At 42.7% G+C, this 20,144-nt stretch overlaps 1 protein-coding gene across 6 annotated transcripts in view; it reads left to right on the top strand.

The window, feature by feature from the left end:
• DCLRE1C (DNA cross-link repair 1C) overlaps window positions 1-20,144 on the top strand; it is a 47,020-nt gene that overhangs the window by 9,621 nt on the left and 17,255 nt on the right. For 2 of the 6 annotated variants that reach the window (XM_049624632.1, XM_049624634.1), the window contains exons 3-10: window positions 251-302; window positions 5,804-5,888; window positions 9,883-9,942; window positions 12,734-12,789; window positions 13,342-13,443; window positions 13,841-13,913; window positions 14,096-14,236; window positions 17,879-17,980. In XM_049624632.1, coding sequence (XP_049480589.1) covers window positions 251-302; window positions 5,804-5,888; window positions 9,883-9,942; window positions 12,734-12,789; window positions 13,342-13,443; window positions 13,841-13,913; window positions 14,096-14,236; window positions 17,879-17,980 — 671 coding nt within the window. Of the gene's footprint in view, window positions 1-250; window positions 303-5,803; window positions 9,183-9,882; window positions 9,943-12,733; window positions 12,790-13,341; window positions 13,444-13,840; window positions 13,914-14,095; window positions 14,237-17,878; window positions 17,981-20,144 lie in introns of those variants that run through there. The other 4 variants (XM_049624638.1, XM_049624636.1, XM_049624637.1 and 1 more) reach the window with 4 other exon arrangements.

Below are 20,144 nucleotides of genomic sequence, written 5' to 3'. Positions count from 1 at the left end.
CGTTCTCCATTTACATGGTGGCCAGAGATGCTCAGCTCTTAGTGGTTCCTGGCCTGTGTTCAGATGCCCTCTTCAGCTGCGGAAGAAAGAGCCAATGGCCCACATGAATCTGAATCCGTTCTCTTATAAAAGTGGACCTCTCGTGTATCTTCTCGTAAAAGGAACTTAAAAAGAGCAGCCAACTGTTTGCTTGGTCTAAGGAATCCTCTCAAAAAAATGTGCTTATGATTTTTGATTTTTTTGTTTTTAGATCACATGAAAGGATTAAGAGCCCCTACCTTGAAAAGAAGGTTGGAGTGCAGGTAATTTATTTTGCTACTTGTGTGTGTGTGTGTGTGTGTGTTTTAAAATTTATTTCCTTATTTTGAGGGAGAGAGAGAGAGCACGGGTGTGCAGGGGAGGGGCAGAGACAGAGAGGGGGAGAGAGGATCCCAAGCAGGCTCCGAGCTGGCAGCAGTACAGCCCGATGTGGGGCTCGAACTTACAAACCGAGAGTTATTGACCTGAGCTAAAGCCAAGAGTTGGACACATAATTGACTGAGCTACCCAGGTGCCCCGTATGTGTTTTTTAAAGTAAACATCTTAATTGAGCTATAGCTTCCCATGCAGAAAAGTACTTACACCATAAGGGTACAATCTGATGAACTTCTACAGGTGAACACACTTGTGAAGCTTCCACTCGGGTCAAGAAATAGAACAGGACCAGTGTCCCAGAACAGAGCTCCGTCCCTCCTCCCAGTCAGTCCTCCTTTCCCAGGGACAACCTATAGTCTGACTTTTTGTCATCAGGGCTTAGCTTTGGCTGTTTTTGACCTTTTCGGAAATGGAATCATTTCCTCCTCTATTTGTTTTCTTTCACTTAATATGACACTTGTGGGATTCATCATGCTATTGGGTGTGCAGCAATAGTGTGTTCATTTTTATTTCTCCGACTGTGTGTACACTTGTGTGTATAACTAGTTGTTCTCTTGTGAAGAAAATCACTTGTTTTTGGATTTTAAAGCTAAACTACCACATTATTTTCCTGTAGGCATTGCCTAAATGTCAATAACAAATCTCAAGATAGGTCTTGGAAAAGGCCTTGTTGACTTGTTAACTTCTGAACCGGTGGGTGTCAGTCTTTTCTGTGAACTGGTATCTGTAGTCTGCCTTCTTGAGAATGATAGCTAATGTGTGTTGATTCCAGGCACTGGGAATTTATTAGTCCAGCAGTTTCTTTGAGTGCCTGTGATGAGTCAGGCACTGTACTGGGTGCTGCGGATATAATAGTGACGACTATTAAATTATTAAATTAATTGCCCAAGGTCATGCAGCCAGTAAGTGGCAGGACCCGGATTTCAACCAGATCTGCCTGATTTTATGGCCTGTGTCTTAGCTATCTATTGCTGCGTAATGAATTACCCCAAACAACTAATCATATATTCTGTGGGTCAGGAACTCTGACGGAGTGCAGTGGGGGTTGCTGGTTTCTGCCTGGCAGGGTGTCCTATGGGGGCTGCCATTATCCGGAGGCTTATTCATTCAATGTCTGACACCCAGGCTGAGAAGAACCAGGCAGCTGGGGCTTTGGGGCATCTCTGTCACTAGCAAAGATCTTCAGCATGGTGGTTTCAAGATAGCTGAACTTCTTAAAGAGAGACTTAGGGCTTAAAAAGTGTATGCGCCCAGGGAAAGTTAGCAGGTAGCCATGTTGCCCAGAAGACGTAGCCTCCAACGTCCGTGCAACCTTCCTTCATCACGTTCTGTCGGTTACAAAGGCAGGTTGAAGGGGAGGTTAAAACAGACCCCTCCTGTCAGTGGAGGGATTTCCATTTTGGAAAAAAGACCATGTACGGTTGAGATATGTATTAGTGTGGCCATCTTTGGAAAATATGGTCTACCACAGACTATTTTTCACCTCTGAGCTTTGCTTTCGAATTTTTAAAGTTTATTATGCAATTGATTTTTGCTCACTAAGAAACAGGCTTATATGAAGTTAAACACAGAAGCCTTCTGTTCCCCACAGCCGTTTCCATTCTTGAGAGGTAGCTTCATTTGATGGGATCTTGCCGGACATATCTGATCATGTACCTTTCACCGAAGAGTGATGGGGAACGGCTTTTGAAGAGGTCGGAGGGCACCGTAGTTTCTCATTTGCTGCTTCCCTGTTGTCCCTTTGCACTTTTTTTTTTTAAACTTCTGAAATAGTTTAATTTAGGGATGACTACTGGTACATTTGGTAATTGGGAGGAATTTCACTTAGTAAGTACATAATGCATGCATAATTAATTTACTTTGTGTTTGCATGCTGGGTTAAGGATCTTAGTTCTCATGCATTTGTGTTCATTAAAATGTTTCATGTTTATTAAAATTTAAAAGAATAGTCTTTTGATTTATTCTTTGGCCATGCACATTTGTTTTATTTTATTTTACTTTATTTTATTATTTTTACTTTATTTTTTTAACTTACATCCAAGTTAGTTAGCATATAGTGCAACAATGATTTCAGGAGTAGATTCCTTAGTGCCCCTTAACCATTTAGCCCATCCCCCCTGCAACAACCCCTCCAGTAACCCTGTTTGTTCTCCATATTTAAGAGTCTGTTTTGTCCTCCTCCCTGTTTTTATGTTATTTTTGCTTCCTTTCACTTGTGTTCATCTGTTCTGTGTCTTAAAGTCCTCATATGAGTGAAGTCATATGATATTTGTCTTTCTCTGACTGACTAATTTCGCTTAGCATAATACCCTCCAGTTCCATCCATGTAGTTGCAAATGGCAAGATTTCATTCTTTTTGATTGCTGAGTAATACTCCATTGTATATATATACCACATTTTCTTTATCCACTCATCCCTGGATGGACATTTGGGCTTTTTCCATACTTTGGCTATTGTTGATAGTGCTGCTATAAACATGGGTGTGTGTGTGCCCCTTTGAAACAGCATCCCTGTATCCCTTGGATAAATACCTAGTAGTGCAATTGCTGGGTTGTACGGTAGTTCTATTTTTCATTTTTTGAGGAACCTCCATACTGTTTTCCAGAGTGGCTGCACCAGCTTGCATTCCCACCAACAATGCAAAAGAGATCCTCTTTCTCCGCATCCTCGCCAACATCTGTTGTTGACGGAGTTGTTAATGTGAGCCATTCTGACGGGTGTGAGGTGGTATCTCATTGTGGTTGTGATTTGTATTTCCCTGATGATGAGTGCTGTGGAGCATTTTTTCATGCGTCAGTTGGCCATCTGGATGTCTTCTTTGGAGAAATGTCTATTCATGTCTTTTGCCCATTTCTTCACTGGATTATTTGTTTTTGAGGTGTTGAGTTTGATAAGTTCTTTATAGATTTTGGATACTAACCCTTTATCTGATATGTCATTTGCAAATATCTTCTCCCATTCTGTCAGTTGCCTTTTAGTTTTGGTGATTGTTTCCTTTGCTGTGCAGAAGATTTTTATTTTGATGAGGTCCCAATAGTTCATTTTTACTTTTGTTTTCCTTGCCTCTGGAGATGTGTTGAGTCAGAAGTTGCTGTGGCCAAGGTCAAAGAGGTTTTTGCCTGCTTTCTCCTTGAGGATTTTGATGGCTTCCTGTCTTACATTGAGGTCTTTCTTCCAATTTTGAGTGTATTTTTGTGTATGGTGTAAGAAAGTGGTCCAGATTCATTATTCTGCAAGTCGCTGTCCAGTTTTCCCAGCACCACTTGCTGAAGAGACTGTCTTTATTCCACTGGATATTCTTTCCTGCTTGGTCAAAGATTAGTTGATCATACGTTTGTGGGTCCATTTCTGGGTTCTCTATTCCATTGACCTGAGTGTCTGTTCTTGTGCCAGTACCATACTGTCTTGATGATTACCGCTTTGTAATACAGCTTGAAGTCTGTGCACTTTTTCTTTTAAAGATTTTTATTTTATTATTATTCTATTTATTTATTAATGTTTAGTTTAGAGAGAGAGAGAGACAGCATGTAAGTGGGGGAATAGCAGAGAGAGAGGGAGACGCAGAATCCAAAGCAGGCTCCAGGCTCTGAGCTGTCAGTACAGAGCCTGACGTGAGGCTTGAACCCACAGACTGTGAGATCATGATCTAAGCTGAAGTTGGATGCTTAACAGACTGAGCCACCCAGGCATCCCTTATTTTGTTATTAAAAAAAAAATTGTTTTTAATGTTTGTTTATTTTTGAGAGAGGGAGGGAGAGAGACAGAGCACGAGTGGGGGAGGGGCAGAGAGAAAGCAAGACACAGAATCTGAAGCAGGCTCAGAACTGTCAGCACACATATCGGACAAAGGGCTAGTATCCAAAATCTATAAAGAGCTCACCAAACTCCACACCCGAAAAACAAATAACCCAGTGAAGAAATGGGTAGAAAACATGAATAGACACTTCTCTAAAGAAGACGTCCAGATGGCCAACAGGCACATGAAAAGATGCTCAACGTCGCTCCTCATCAGGGAAATACAAATCAAAACCACACTCAGATATCACCTCACGCCAGTCAGAGTGGCCAAAATGAACAAATCGGGAGACTATAGATGCTGGCGAGGATGTGGAGAAACAGGAACCCTCTTGCACTGTTGGTGGGAATGCAAATTGGTGCAGCCACTCTGGAAAACAGTGTGGAGGTTCCTCAAAAAATTAAAAATAGACCTACCCTATGACCCAGTAGTAGCACTGCTAGGAATTTACCCAAGGGATACAGGAGTACTGATGCATAGGGGCACCTGTACCCCAATGTTTATAGCAGCACTCTCAGCAATAGCCAAATTATGGAAAGAGCCTAAATGTCCATCAACTGATGAATGGATAAAGAAATTGTGGTTTATATACACAATGGAGTACTACGTGGCAATGAGAAAGAATGAAATCTGGCCCTTTGTAGCAACGTGGATAGAACTGGAGAGCGTTATGCTAAGTGAAATAAGCCATACAGAGAAAGACAGATACCATATGGTTTCACTCTTATGTGGATCCTGAGAAACTTAACAGAAACCCATGGGGGAGGGGAAGGAAAAAAAAAAGAGGTTAGAGTGGAAGAGAGCCAAAGCATAAGAGACTCTTAAAAACAGAACAAACTGAGGGTTGATGGCGGTGGGAGGGAGGGGGGGTGGGTGATGGGTATTGAGGAGGGCACCTTTTGGGATGAGCACTGGGTGTTGTATGGAAACCAATTTGACAATAAACTTCGTATATTGAAAAAAAAAAAAAAAAAGAACTGTCAGCACAGAGCCCGACGTGGGGCTCAAACCCACGGACCGTGAGATCATGACCTGAGCTGAAGTCGGATGCTTAACCGACTGAGCCACCCAAGTGCCCCTAAGATTTTTATTTTTAAATATTCTCTGCACCAGACATGGGTCTCTAACTTATAACCCTGAGATCGAGTCACATGCTCTGCCCACTGAGTTGGCCAGGTGCCCCTTTTGCAGCTGTGATGGGACGGAGATAGTCACAGTTGGTGGGATGTTGGGAATTATTCTGATGCTTTTTTTTTTTTAAGTTTATTTGTTTATTTTTGAGAGAGAGAGAAAGCAGTGGAGGGGCAAAGAGAGAGGGAGACAGAATCCCAAGGAGGGTCTGTGCTGTCAGCACAGAGTCCATTGTGGGGCTTGAACTCTTGGAACTGTGGGATCATGACCTGAGCTGAAATCAAGAGTTGGACGCTTAGCCAACTAAACCCCCCAGGTGCCCCTGCTCTGATGCTTTTTAAGCCAGCTTAGTTTCTGAGTGATTGGAGATAACTGATAATATCATGAAATGTATTTTCTGGTTACCCAGATGGTTCCTTTTGGATTGTACTGAAACAGTTTTTCTAAATTTCTTCCTTTCAGCTTGAAGGTTTATTTATACTGTTCACCTGTTACTAAAGAGTTGTTGTTAACTAACCCGAGGTACAGATTTTGGGAGAAACGAATTGTAAGTTTCATTTTTCAAATGGCCCTAATTCCTTTTCTCAAGTGGGAAATATTTTTCAAGGTAGATTGAACAACATGTTGGGATTATTCACAGCGCAGTTCCTCCTACACTACATTTATCCGCATTTATTACAATATTGATGTTTAGTCTTAGTAATTCATCAGTTTAGAAGAGGTCGACATTTTATTGTTGCAGATTTGTTTTTCTTATCTCTGAACGGTTTGATCTGGGGTCTTAGTTTTATTGGTTTAGTCTCATTAACTCTTGCTAAGTTGTATTTTATTTATTTATTAAACAAATTTTTTTAAATGTTTATTTATTCTTGAGAGAGAAAGAGAGACAGAGTGTGAGTGGGGTAAGATCAGAGAGAGAAGGAGACACAGAATCCGAAGCAGGTTCCAGGCTCTGAGCTGTCAGCATAGAGCCTGACACAGGGCTGGAACTCACAAGACATTAGATCATGATGTGAGTTGAAGTCAGATGCCTAACCGACTGAACCAACCAGGTGCCCCTTGCTGAGTTGTATTTTAATACTTCAAAGTATAAAATGTTTACTGATGCAATTGATAAATCCTTTTATGTAGGTCATGGCATGGTTTAGGAAAAATGAACATAGTTTGTGGGTTATCATAAGGGACGATGACTGGAGTGAAAATAGGACGGGCAACTTTGAATCTGACAGGGTAAATTGGATCTGTCCAATGGAAGGTCGATAGTAAAGGGGGGAAGCAAAACAATGGTATGTGGAAAATGTGAAGATGACAGGAAAAGTTCTGTTATAACAGTAATTACTGTAAATATGTCTTCAATTCTTGCTCAAAATACAGTTTTCTCAGTTTGGTTTAACAAAAATAGGCAAGATCCATCAGTGTTAGTCTACAAGAGACTTAGATAAACCAAAAAGATAAATGCAGGTTGAAATGGAAAAAAAGAAAAGAAAAGATGTGCTAAACAATTAGAAACTAAAAATGCCAGGGTGGCAATTTGTATATCATACCAAATAGAATCGAAGGCAAAAAAAGACCTTAAGTTTCAAGGGGGATGTTATTTGCTGTCACAAGGAACAATGGACCAGGAAGACGTGAGCTTACATGCAATTGACAAAATAGCCTTAAAGTGGATAAAGTCATAACTGATCACCCGGGGCTCGATCTGAGAGAGAGAACCGTAGAGGGGGAGTGCAGCTAGGGTTCACTGTATGGATTAAGCCTTAAATAATTGTGGGAGCTCGCAGAGAAGTCTGAACAGATGTCAGCAAGTCTGTTTGATGTTTGTCTGTTGACAGCTCTCAACTCTCACATCCTCTTTCCACGTCTGCCCCACGCAGGCTGATGAAAGCCTGCCCCTCCCTCCGCGCTGACCTGAAGTTGAAACCACGCAAGCCCCGCACACCCGCTAACCCCAGTAAAAGCAGGGCCACTCACTCCTATCCCCTCTCAGCCACAAGAGCCACTTCCTCCCAGCTGGGGCACTGCCCTCCTCTCCCCAAAAAGTATGTTCACACACTCTTGGTGCAGGCGTGGCATCTTCAGCCTCCACCTCTGATGGTAGCTAGGGTGGGGTCCGTCCCCACTCCGCAGGGGGACACAACAGCAAGGCTGTAACCTTGGCCTGAGTATTAAGCCTGGGGTTGTTGTGGTTCACCCCTGCCAGCTGTGGGGAAGGGGAGCTGAGCAAGCAATGAAGAGCGGAGAGACGCTGGAACCTACAAAGACAAACTGGAACCCCCGTCCGTCTTCCACTCCTCCCAGCCCTGTAGTGTAGCCGCCCCTATTGCCGCCGAGTTGCACACTCCTGACCCGGGCCCCCCAAGAAGCGGAGGATATGCAGCCGAAGGCGGGGGTTGCCGCGGTCCTGCCCTGCGTCTGCGGGTCGAGCCGTCAGATCCTCAGCGTGCGTGAGCTGAGTAGAACTTCTGGCAGCTTCAGAGCACGAAGAAATGGTTGCTGCTTCTCTTTGGCCTTCCAGATCTCACGCGGAGGTTTGTCGGGGCCAGCCCCAAGCTGGAGGCGCACATGGAAGGGACTTCTAGGACAGTTCCCACTCAGCTGAGTTGATGTGGTACAAGGGCCGCCTCCCAATCTGGGGAAGACCAGGCGGCCCCACTGTTGTAGCTGGAGCATTTGCCACGCCGCTCCGAGAGACTGGAGATGAAGGAGGCAGGAAGACACAAGATTCGAAGGACACGATGAATGGGAACTAATAGCAATCCATAGCTTTACACCCAAAGGGAAAACAAGATCTTTGGTGTACGTGGAACATTTACAACAACTGACCACATCCTGTGTCCCCAAAGAAGTAAGAAGTCCTAGCGATCTGTGCTCTGACCACAATGCAGTGATGCTGGGAGTCACGGATAAAAAGGAGAGCTGAAATCATCCCACACACATGAGAACTAAATGCATACAATAAACAACCATTAGGTTCAAGAGGAAATTGTAAAGAAAAACATCCAATACTTCGAACTGATGGACAGCGAGAACACGACACATCAAAGTGTGTGGAACACTGCTGAACTAGTGCTTGAAGGGAAATTGATAGGGTTAAGTACGTTTCCGAGAAAACAAAGACTAGAATTAAATGGAATAGGACTTCAACTCAATAAGAAGGAAAAGGAGCAACAAAGCAAATCTAGGGATATGTGGAAGAAGGAAATAGTAAAGATAAAAGGACAAGTTAGCGATACAGAGACTGACAACCACCACAGAAAATAAAAGGAAGTTTAACAAAAGTAAACGCTCATCCTTAGAGGAGTAGAGAGATATTTCCGCCAAGATTGATTTAAAAAAAGAAGATGCATATACAGATATGGAATGATAAAAAGGAAAATAACTATTAATAGCAGTAATGCAGTTTTTGAAAATTAATGACAGTATGATAGTTTAGACAAAGTGGATAAAAATCTAGATAAGTAGGAAAATACCAAATTGAGGCAAGAAAAGTGGAGAACTTGAATAAACATCGAAGAAATTAAAACAACTTACAAAGATCACTTCAAAAAAGCCCCAGGTCCAGATGGTTTTATAGGTGCATTTTGCCAAATGTTCAAAGGACAGACAGTCCCCATACTAGATGAGTTTTTATAGGATATAATAGAGAAGCTGCTCACCTTGCCGGCAAAACTGATAATGATAGTGCATGGGGGAGAAAGGCCATTTGATATATGACCATGTGAGCATCCTAACTAAGGTAATAGCTACCTGAACCTAACAGTAGTAGACGACAGTGCATTGTGGATGCAGCGTGTTTATTCCAGAATGCAAGAATATTCTTAACATCCAAATCTCCATCACTGTAAGTTTTATGAAAAATTATGTTAATTCATTTGTCAGCTTCTTACTGAATGCCTCTCGTGCTAGTTGCTGTTCTAGTAAACTGTGCAAGGGCACCGTGGAGCCCTCTGCTCTGTGGATTAGGCCAATCCCTCATGGACTGACTTGGGGCTGGCCCCAGGCTGAGTTCGGCAGCACAAAACCTAAGCATGTAGAACACATGACCACATATTTTACAAAGACTCAAGTTCATAGGGAGTGGGGAACAGGAGTTTAGGGATGGGGAGGTGCAGGGAGAACAGTTGAATTCTCTAAAAATTTTTTATTTTCAATGTTTACTTATTTTTGAGAGACAGAGAGAGAGAGAGAGTGGAGAAGAGGCAGAGAGAGAGGGAGACAGAGAGACACAGGCTCCAGGCTCTGAGCTGTCAGCACAGTGAGAAGAGTTGAATTCATGGAAATAGAATTGCTGCGTCAAAGGATATTTAAGTTTATAAGGCATTTAATCCATGTTGCCCTGTGAGCCATGAGAAAGGCAGTGCTTTAGCTCTGTGGTTTCCAAGCCATTAAAATGTTTCGCATAGTGAAATAAATCAGAAATTGTTATGCAGAGAGGCTTAGGAACTTCTCTTTGTCCCGTTTTTGTGTTTGAGATGTCAAAAAGCCGTGAAACACTGTGAAAATACTTAGTATGATGTCTGTGTGATCTCTTATTTTAATAGATATCAATTGAAATTGAAACTCCTACCCAGATATCGTTAGTCGATGAAGCATCAGGTGAGGTAAGTATAGATTAAATACAATTAAAAAAAATTATTATTGAGTGCTAAAATGATTATCTTCTTCTGTGATTTTGAATGTTCATTTAACTATAAGTAAAAATTACAGCAATTGAATGAGTTTGTAGGGGGAAAATTTGTGATCTTTTTATCTTCTCCATCCAAAGGTTTGGACATGACTTGTGTCCGATTCGCTCCTTTCTAGTAGTACCTGCTAATGGTGAAGACTCCAGCTGTTGGTATCTCTACGTGATGTCATGGTCACGTTTATTAAGTTGATCATAATATTCAGGATATAAAATGGTGCTTAATGCTTTTGTAGCAAATTTATGTATAGTTTGATTTTTTTTTTTTTTTGACTCATTTTGTTATTTAAGAAAGAGACCCTGTCCAGGTGGATCTAATGTATTTCTTTGTCCTTAAATTTAGAAGCAGGTACTTTTGTGTTGTGAATGTATTGTTTTAATAATAAGCACGACTGCAGATGTACTGTTTATTTGTTTATTGACATGCATGTGGGGGAGGCAGAGAGAGAGACAGAATCCCAAACAGGCACCCACTCTGTCACCGAGCCCAACGCGGTACTCAGTCCCACAAACTACAAGATCATGACCTGAGCTGAAATCAAGAGTCAACGCTTTGGGGCGCCTGGGTAGCTCAGTTGGTTAAGCGTTTGACTCTTGGTTTTGGCTGAGGTCATGGTCTCTAGATTCATGGGTTCAAGCCCTGCATCAGGCTCTGTGCTGAAAATGCGGAGCCTGCTTGGGATTCTCTCTCTGCCTCTCTCTTTCTACCCTGCCCCGCTTGCTCTCTGTCTCTCTCTCAAAAAATAAATAAACATTAAAACAATTCAAAAAAAAAAAAAAAAGAGTCGTAACTTAACTGACTGGGCCACCCAGACACCACACTTTTATTTATTTATTTTTTTACTTCAAATTATTCCTGGGGCTGGGAGGTATTTTCCTCTTTTGTGACAACTCTAATTAATATTCATTCCATGGTCTGGGTATAACTGCTTTGTTCACACATGGAACTCTATAGGGTGTCTGTTGTGTGACTACCACCAGGCAGGGGCTTACTTTTCACATTTCCTCTCTGGAGGAGATGGGGCCTGGAAAGTAGTCCTCGTTGAATTGTTGCCCGAGGGACGACCCTATGAGACTTAGAAGTCACCAAGATTTGTTTCCTTTCTCGGGCTGAAAGGAGGGAAGAAGGAAAGCCTGAAGGTTCCTAACAACTCGGTTGACTGTCACTTTTCCGAGACTCCTCTAATTGCCTCACTGCCTCGCCACTCCTGTGGGTGAGAGGCTTTCTCAAAACTGGGCACGGGACAGCAGGCAGCTCTCGTTGAGCAGAGTCTCGCCGTCCCACTCTGGTCGTCTTGTGCGCTGTGGCTTTGCGTATTGTGTCTCCAGCACTCAGCACAGGACCGTGCTTTAAAGGGGCCACCAGAGCAAATGATGGTAGACTTCTGATAGCAAGCCGGTGTGTCCAGAGCTCTGCCCAAATAGGACAGTACACTGGACAGTGGTGACCGGGGGCCAGGCTACATCAGGTGTTTTCTATTTCCTTTTTTTTTTTAGTTTAATAATAGCTTTATTGAGATGTAATATACCATACAATTTATTGAGATATCATATACCATCCGATTCACTGGCTTTTTTTTTTTTTTTTTTAACGTTTATTTATTTTTGAGACAGAGACAGAGCATGAACGGGGGAGGGTCAGAGAGAGGGAGACACAGAATCGGAAACAGGCTCCAGGCTCTGAGCTGTCAGCACAGAGCCCGATGCGGGGCTCGAACTCACGGACCGCGAGATCATGACCTGAGCCGAAGTCGGCTGCTTAACCGACTGAGCCACCCAGGCGTCCCTCACTGGCTTTTTTTTAAAAGAAGATAGAAGTTTATTACTTTTTTTTTTTTTAAGTTTATTTATTTTGAGAGAGATAGCGAGTGGGGGAGGGGCAGAGAGGGAGGAAGAGAGAGAATCCCAAGCGGGCACCACACTGTCAGCACAGAGCTGGATGCCGGGCTTGATCCCACAAACCATGAGATCATGATCGAAGCCAAAATCAAGAGTCGGACCCCTAACCAACTGAGCCACACAGGTGCCCCTGTCACTGGCTTTCAGTGTATTCACAGAGTTGTGTATTCATCACCCCAATCAATTTTAGAAAGGAATCCCTGTCCCCATTAGCAGTCATTCCCCATTTCTCCCTCCCCCAGCCCATGGCAACCCCTACTCTCCGTCTGTTGGATTTGTCTAATCTGAACATTTCATATGAGTGGAATCGTACAATGTGTGGTCTTGTGGTCTCGTGTGACTCACGCCTTTCACTTTGCATGATGGTTTCAGGGTTGACCCATGTTGTGGTATGTATCAGTATTTCGTCTCTTTTTGTGGTCAGATAAGACTCCACTGTGTGGATAGACCACATTTGGTTTATTTACTCATCGGTTGATCAATATTCAGGCTCTTACTAGTCTTTGGCCAGTAAGGATAGTACTGCTGTGAACATTTGTGCGTGGGTTTTCATGTGGGTGTAAGTTTTCATTTCTCTCGTGTGTGTACTTGAGAGTGGAATTGCTGGGTCATCCAATCACTGTATGTTTAACTGTCACTTTGTGGGCAACGATTCCCCTTGTGTCCAGGATTTGGTGCACGAGGAAATGAGAAAAGGCATACCACGTTCTTGAGCGCTACTTGAATATATTCTGTTAAGGAGGGCTTTTTTAGGCTGGGTCCTAACACTAACTTCTGTTATTATTATTTTTTCTTTATTTTCTTTTTAGAAGGAAGAGATTGTTGTGACTCTCTTACCAGCTGGTCATTGTCCAGGATCAGTTATGTAAGGGGGCTCATCTACTTCACCATTTTATTTTACGTAGATGTGTGTTGTATTTATGTAAATGAATCTTTAGGGTCCAGAAAATAGTATGTGCAGGGAGATTTCTTGACTTCTTTAAAATGTAGATGGCGATTTCTTTAGTCTTCGTTTCCAAATTGAACTTGGGGGACTGAAGCAAAGATCGAGTTTGAAATGTGGCTTTCTTATAATGGAAGTCTTCAATGGCCATTTCTCCATTGACTTTGCATTTTCCTATCACATGGATTTGTCTCTCTGTGTGCAGGAATGATCTCCTGTAGTTGAGAGGGCTAACATATTTCAGGGGATTTCTATTGCCACTGCAGTAGTATTCCAGTATGTGCTTTTTTCCTACCCCAGGGGAAAGGTGGCCGCTGAGTGCCTGGTGTGGTTTAGAGCTACTGACATCCCATTAACCCTGTATCGGAGGTGGCTATGTGTGGCAGGAAACATTTGCTATGGATTTAGTGTTTATTTGCTTTATTAGGATTCTGTATGAGACTTAGAAGTCACCAGGATGTATTTCTTTCTCAGGTTTTTATTTCAGGGCAATAATGGAACGGTCTTGTACACGGGAGACTTCCGATTGGCACAGGGGGAAGCTGCCAGAATGGAGCTCCTGCATTCTGGGGGCAGGTACTGGGCTTCACGTAATCCTTGAATGACCGAACAGTCTGCAAAGTCGTATTCCTCCTCCTCCCACCCCCCAAATGCAAGCCTTTGTTTCCATTAGAAATCATAGTTTATTATGTGTCACGGTAAAGCAAGTTTTTCTTCTTCGGGTGGGATGATGGCAACATTCTGTGTGTTGATTGGGGTAGTACTTATGTGACCTTGTCAACATTCATTGAACCTTATGTATAAAATCTGTGTATTTTATTGTGTGGCAATCATTTCCCAACAAAGTTGATTTAACAGAAAAATTCCAAGTGGAATGGGACACCCTATAAAACAACTGAGAGTTTAAAGTTTACGTATATTTTATTTCACAGTGGATGGTTAATACGAATTGTTGCTGTTGCTGTTTTTCCAGAGTGAAAGACATCCAAAGTGTATACCTAGATACTACTTTCTGTGATCCGAAATTTTACCAGATTCCTAGTCGAGTAAGTCTCCTTGGAGAAGTAGGGTGGTGACTGGACCGTGGCCATTATTTTTAGTAGGAAGTTTGTAGAATAACAAGTCAGATCATAATTGTCCCCGTTGGCCTTAATATCTGTGACTGTTGGGAATGGAAGGGGCGACGATGCTCTTAAAAGTGTCCAATGCCTTTTAAAATCCCGCCCAGGAGGAGTGTCTGAGCGGAATATTAGAGCTGGTTCGCAGCTGGATCACTCGGAGTCCGTACCATGTCGTGTGGCTGAACTGCAAAGCAGCTTACGGGTATGAGTATCTGTTCACCCACCTGAGCGAGGAATTTGGAATCCAGGTACGGTGACGGCTCTTTCTTTTCTGTTGTTCCTTCCAGCCTCTCCTCTCCTCCCCCAGAGACCAAGCCCAGTAGCAGAGGGAAGCAGCCCGTCACAGGGCGTGTGTGGCGCAAGTTGGAAGCCCCTGTGAAGTAGGATGTCACCTCTGTTTGTCCACCTCCTCAGGGGAGGAGCCCACGGCAGCCCTGGTGGCAGAGAAGAGCCCACAGAGGAAGTATTTTTTTTCAAAACTGTGGGTCACACAATAAATTTCGTGATTGTGACGAGCATTGAAAATAACTTGGGAAGTACCTAGGTGGCTCAGTCGCTTAAGTGTCCAACTTTGGCTTAGGTCGTGATCGTAGTTCGTGGGTTTGAGCTCCGCATCAGGCTCTGTGCTGACAGCTCAGAGCCTGGAGCCTGCTTCCAATTCTGTCCCCCTCTTTCTCTGCCCCTCCCCCGCTCTCATCTGTCTCTCTCTCTCAAAAATAAATAAACATTAAAAAAAAAAGAAAGAATCTCGAACTAGAAATTATCTGAGTGTATTGCTTGCAGTCAGAGTGATTGTTTCGTGACAGTTTATGTAGGGAATCAGACACATGCATTTACATGCATGTCTGTTGTGTGTACTGGGAAATCTATTTCTTACTGGAGGTCACGGTCAAGGTATGTGAAAACCACTGTCCTAGAGCCCTGAATCCTGTGGGTGGATCCATGTCAGATGAGGCTGGCAGGGAGTTTTCGCCTGTCCCCTTGCCCGTGGTTCTGTGTGCCGGGCTCTGGAACCGAGCAACAGAGCCCGGCGTGGGAATGTGGCTGCCAAGCACGTGGCTGGTGCTCTCGTCCCCACAGAGAAGATGGAGGTTTGGGAAAGACTGAATAAAACAAAGTGCTGGAGCTAGTTGGACTTTTTTTTTTTTGTTTATTTATTTTGAAAGAGAAGAGAGAAAGAGCACGAGCGGGGGTTGGGGGGGTTGCAGAGGGGGACAGAGGATCCCAAGCAGGCTCCACACTGTCAGCTCAGAGCCCAGTGCGGCGCTCGAACTCACAAACCATGAGATCGTGACCTGAGCCGAAGTCATTTGCTTAACGGACTGAGCCACCCAGGCGCCCTGGCTAGTTGGACACTGAAGTTCCACTTCGGTTTGGGCCTCGTAACATGGATCCCCCAGCTGGCAAACGTGTGCCCGGAACTTAATTATACACAGAGTAATTCGGTAAAATGAAAAAGATCTAGCTTTTCTGCATTTGAGATTTAAAACATTCCTCCCTCACTTCCTCCATAAGTCTTGACTCCCTTAGTCCTTCTTTCCTTAAGTTTGTCCTTCCTTAGGTCCTTCTGTCCAAATACATTGGTGTAAAGTTGCCAGTTCTCCATTTTGGGAAGGATTTGCTTTCATTCTGAGACTGTCCTTCCTGTTGTTTTGGTGTTAAAGTGTCCTTTCAGATTAATGTTTATTTTTGAGGTGGGGGAGGGGCAGAGAGAGGGAAACACAGAATCCGAAGCAGGCTCCAGATTCCAAGCTGTCAGCACAGAGCCTGACGCAGGGCTCAAACTCACAAACCGTGAGATCATGACTGGAGCTGAAGTCTGACCCTTAACTGACTGAGCCACCCAGGCTTCCCGGCTTTTTAAATTAAAATCACAGCGATAACAGGTTGTGTGTATATGCACGCACTTATCTATATCATCTGCCGTATGTCTCCTCGTGTCCTGTCTCGGCCAAATACAGAGATGGCAGCTGCTTCTCAGTCCCTAATTTGTCTCGTACATTTTCGTGCATGTGAAATAGAGAAGGCAGGAAGCTCCTGGTCAGGAGGCTGAGGAGTGGCCAGGGAGGGGGGAGAGCAGCCTCTGGTGGTGACCTGGTGACCTCAGAGTCACCTGGAGTGAGCCCTCTCTTAGGCTCTTTAATCCCTCTGTAGGGGAAGGAAATAGTTTCATACCAGGAATTTAAAAAGGGGCAACAGGGAGGCTTCAGAGATGATCTGTGGCAACTTTTCAGGCCCCTTTATTTTTGTTGAGGATCGAAGTTTCTGTATCTCTGTCTATACATCTCAAAATTTACCCCGTTTAGTCTCCTACTTAGAGAGTCCAGAAAAGCAAATTTGTTGTTACTTCTTGTTAGTCATTAGTAAACAGGGAGGGAGCGGAATAGGCCACAGGATAAGTAAGCAATTGTGCTTGGATTCTTTTTATACTTGTCTTGGTATAAATTACCCACAGTGATTTGACATTATCCTAATCTGTTGTTAATCAGGCTTCAAAATGAGAGTACTTTTTTTGCCATTTTGTAGTCTTAATATCAACTGAAGTACATGTTACTTACTTTGAAGAAGAGAATTTTTTTAATGTTTATTTATTTTGAGAGCGTGTGGGGGAAGAAAAGAGAGGGAGAGAGAGAATCCCAAGCAGGCTCTGCGCTTTCGGCATTCAGAACCTGAGGCAGGGCTCGAACTCGTAAACTGAGATTATGACCTGAGCCGAAATCCAGAGTCGGCTTAACCGACTGAGCCACCCAGGCCCACGTGTAGAAGAGAGTCTTTCAAGAAAAACAGACACACTGGTTTAACAATTTAAAACAATAAAGACTACCTTAAAACTCTACAGGTGGCTCAAGTTTTTTGTTTTTTTTTCTGCATCTGCCCCTCCCCCTGTTAATCCAGTAAAGGGGCGTGTGGTAAGGGGCTTCCGGGTCTCTGCTTCCCACTCCAGCTGTGTTCCCCCCACCAACTGCCCTTACTTACCATGGCATGCGGGGGACGTGTCTTCACAAGTCAGTGATTCTTGTTTTCATCTGCTGTGTTCACTGCTATATACCTGATATTTAGAATAAAGCTTGACACATAGTAGGCGTACAATAAATATTATTTGAATGACTCTTGATGGATTGAAGGACAGTAGAGTTGACCTTGAACAACACAAGTTTGCACTGCACAGGTCCATTGATGCGTGGGTTTTCTTTGGTAAATACAGTATTGTATCCCAAACAGTAATGTATGGTGACAGATGGTAGCTGTACTTGTGAACATAGTATAATGTATAGACTCACAGAGTTGTCTAAGCACTTACATTGTACGCCAGAAACTAACGTAACGTTGTGTGTCAACTATACTTCGATAGAAAAATACAGTGCGGTACTCTAAGTGTATTTTCTCTTTCTTACAATTTTCTGAATAACGTTTTCTTTTCTCTAGCTTGCTTTATTGTAAGAGTATGGTATGTGATACATACACGAAATATGTGCTAATGGACAGTTTATGTTACTGGTAAGGCTTCTGCTCAACAGTCAGCTGTTAGTAGTTACGTTTTTGGGGAATAGAAAGGTATGTGGATTTTTGACTGTGGGGGCTGGCGCCCCGACCCCTGTGTTGTTCGGGGTCAGTTGCATCAGTGTGATTCAATAAAGCCCACCAATTGGGCGTCCAGAATTTTTTATTACCACCACGAATAGGCGCTAAGGCTGACTGGTGCGAATATGATGTTTGTACTTCGTTGACGTCCTGACAGGATACCAGGGTGCACTGAAATAGCCAAAAACTAGGTTTCAAGAAAGAAGAGAGAGTTCGCTAAGTGGATAATTTGCCGTAATTAGCCTTGAACACCTTCTTTATAGAAACTACAACTCGAACAACATGCTCATCTGTGTTATTTTCCTCAGGTTCACGTGGACAAATTAGACATGTTTAGGAACATGCCCGACATTCTTCATCACCTCACAACAGACCGGAATACTCAGATCCATGCCTGTCGCCATCCGAAGGTACAGAGTATAAACTGTGTTCTTATTGTTGGTGTGATGCATGAAAAGCAGAATTTTAGGTCCAGAAGGCACCCCTGAAATCCCATTTTCTAGGCTCTTCAGTTTACACATGTGAAAACTGAGGCAGAGATCCGACGGCGTTAGCCTGAGGCCGTGCACTGAGACATTCCAGTGCTCCTTGCCGTGAACCACGTTAGCAAATAGACACAGACCCCCAGGGTTCTTGTGTTTTTTTTTTTAATAATGTTTATTTATTTTTGAGAGAGAGAGAGAGAGACAGAGTGGGAGCAGGAGAGGGGCAGAGAGGGAGACACAGAATCTGAAGCAGGCTCCAGGCTCTGAGCTGTCAGCACAGAGCCTGATGCGGGGCTCGAACTCACAAACTGTGAGATCATGACCTGAGCTGAAGTCGGATGCTTAACCAATTAAGCCACCTGGGCGCCCCCAGACCCCCAGGGTTCTTAATGAAATATATCCATGTACATTTGATACATATTTATTTGTAATGAGTTATGTAGTGACTAATGTATTTATCATGAAATTAATATGTTAGTGCTTATGAGTTAAGAAAACATTTATAATCCATTACGATATATGTTTGAGACTCATGACCTATGTGCACATTTGTAAACTATTTTTCTTCTACTCATTTGAGATAAATAGCTAGATATAACTTTGCTTCAGATTTTGAAATAGTTTTATCTCTTACTAGTCCAATTTCAAATGAGCATTTCTAGGTCTTTGCAACTCATTTGTTATTTATTTTTGTTATTTTAAAAAATTTTTTTTATTTTTTAAAATTTACATCCAAATTAGCATATAGTGCAACAACGATTTCAGGAGTAGATTCCTTAGTGCTCCTTAACCATTTAGCCCATCTCCCCTCCCACAATCCCTCCCGTAACCCTCAGTTTGTTCTCCATATTTATGAGTCTCTTCTGTTTTGTCCCCCTCCCTGTTTTTATATTATTTTTCTTTCCCTTCCCTTATGTTCATCTGTTTTGTCTCCTAAAGTCCTCATATGAGTGAAGTCATATGATTTTTGTCTGTCTCTGACTAATTTCACTTAGCATAATACCCTCCAGTTCCACGTAGTTGCAAATGGCAAGATTTCATTCTTTTTGATTGCCGAGTAATACTCCATTGTGTGTATGTATGTGTACACACACACACACACACACACACACACACACACACACACACACTACATCTTCTTTATCCATTCATCCTTGGATGGACATTTGGGCTGTTTCCATACTTTGGCTATTGTCGATAGTGCTGCTATAAACAAGGGGGTGCATGTGTCCCTGTGAAACAGCACACCTGTATCCATGGGTAAATGCCCAGTAGTGCAATTGCTGGGTCATAGGGTAGTTCTATTTTTAGTTTTTTGAGGAACCTCCAAACTGTTTTCCAGAGTGGCTACACCAGCTTGCATTCCCATTTTTGTTATTTATTTTTGAATGCCGCCCTAGAACTCCCTTCATTTATTAAAAGCCCTTCTATTATTAAATGTCAGGTATTAAATTTTGGATTTGCCCTCAACATTTTGTTTCATTTCATTTTATATAGTCATTCAGCATCGCAAATATTAAATCATGATCTTCAGAAGCTGGGGTTTGCATCATCATAATTTTCCCCTAAGATTTCAAATATCTGAGCATTCAGATGCTGAATAATTTTTATTTTAGTAAACACTGCATTTATATACTTAAATACTCATTGTGGTAGTAACATTGGCTCCGTCACCCGAAAACCTAACGTAAACTTGATCAGCCCTAAAGTAAAGCATAATGTAAAAAAAAAAGAAAGAATTCTTATCTACAGCATGGAATATTCTACTTCAGACCACTGTAGGATAGCTACAAGGTAAGAGATTATTTTGATAATTGGTAAGCTGCATATTAGAACTCGAGTCATCAGTTTCATTCTTTTGTTTGTGTGTCTACACACACACACACATACTCATTGAATTTACGGATGGGTCAAAGTCATGTACATACAGAATAGCAACTATTTTGTCCCTTTTTTTTTTTTTAAGTTTATTTATTTATTTTTTGAGAGTGCACGGGGAGCGAGATTGAGAGGAGAGACTCCACATTGTCAGAGCAGAGCCCGATGCAGGGCTCAGACTCACGAACCATGAGATAATGACTTGAGCTGA

The sequence above is a fragment of the Panthera uncia genome, chromosome B4 (assembly GCF_023721935.1).
Source record: "Panthera uncia isolate 11264 chromosome B4, Puncia_PCG_1.0, whole genome shotgun sequence".
In the NCBI taxonomy this organism is placed as follows: Eukaryota; Metazoa; Chordata; class Mammalia; order Carnivora; family Felidae; genus Panthera; species Panthera uncia.
This window is presented reverse-complemented; position numbering and strand designations above follow the sequence as displayed.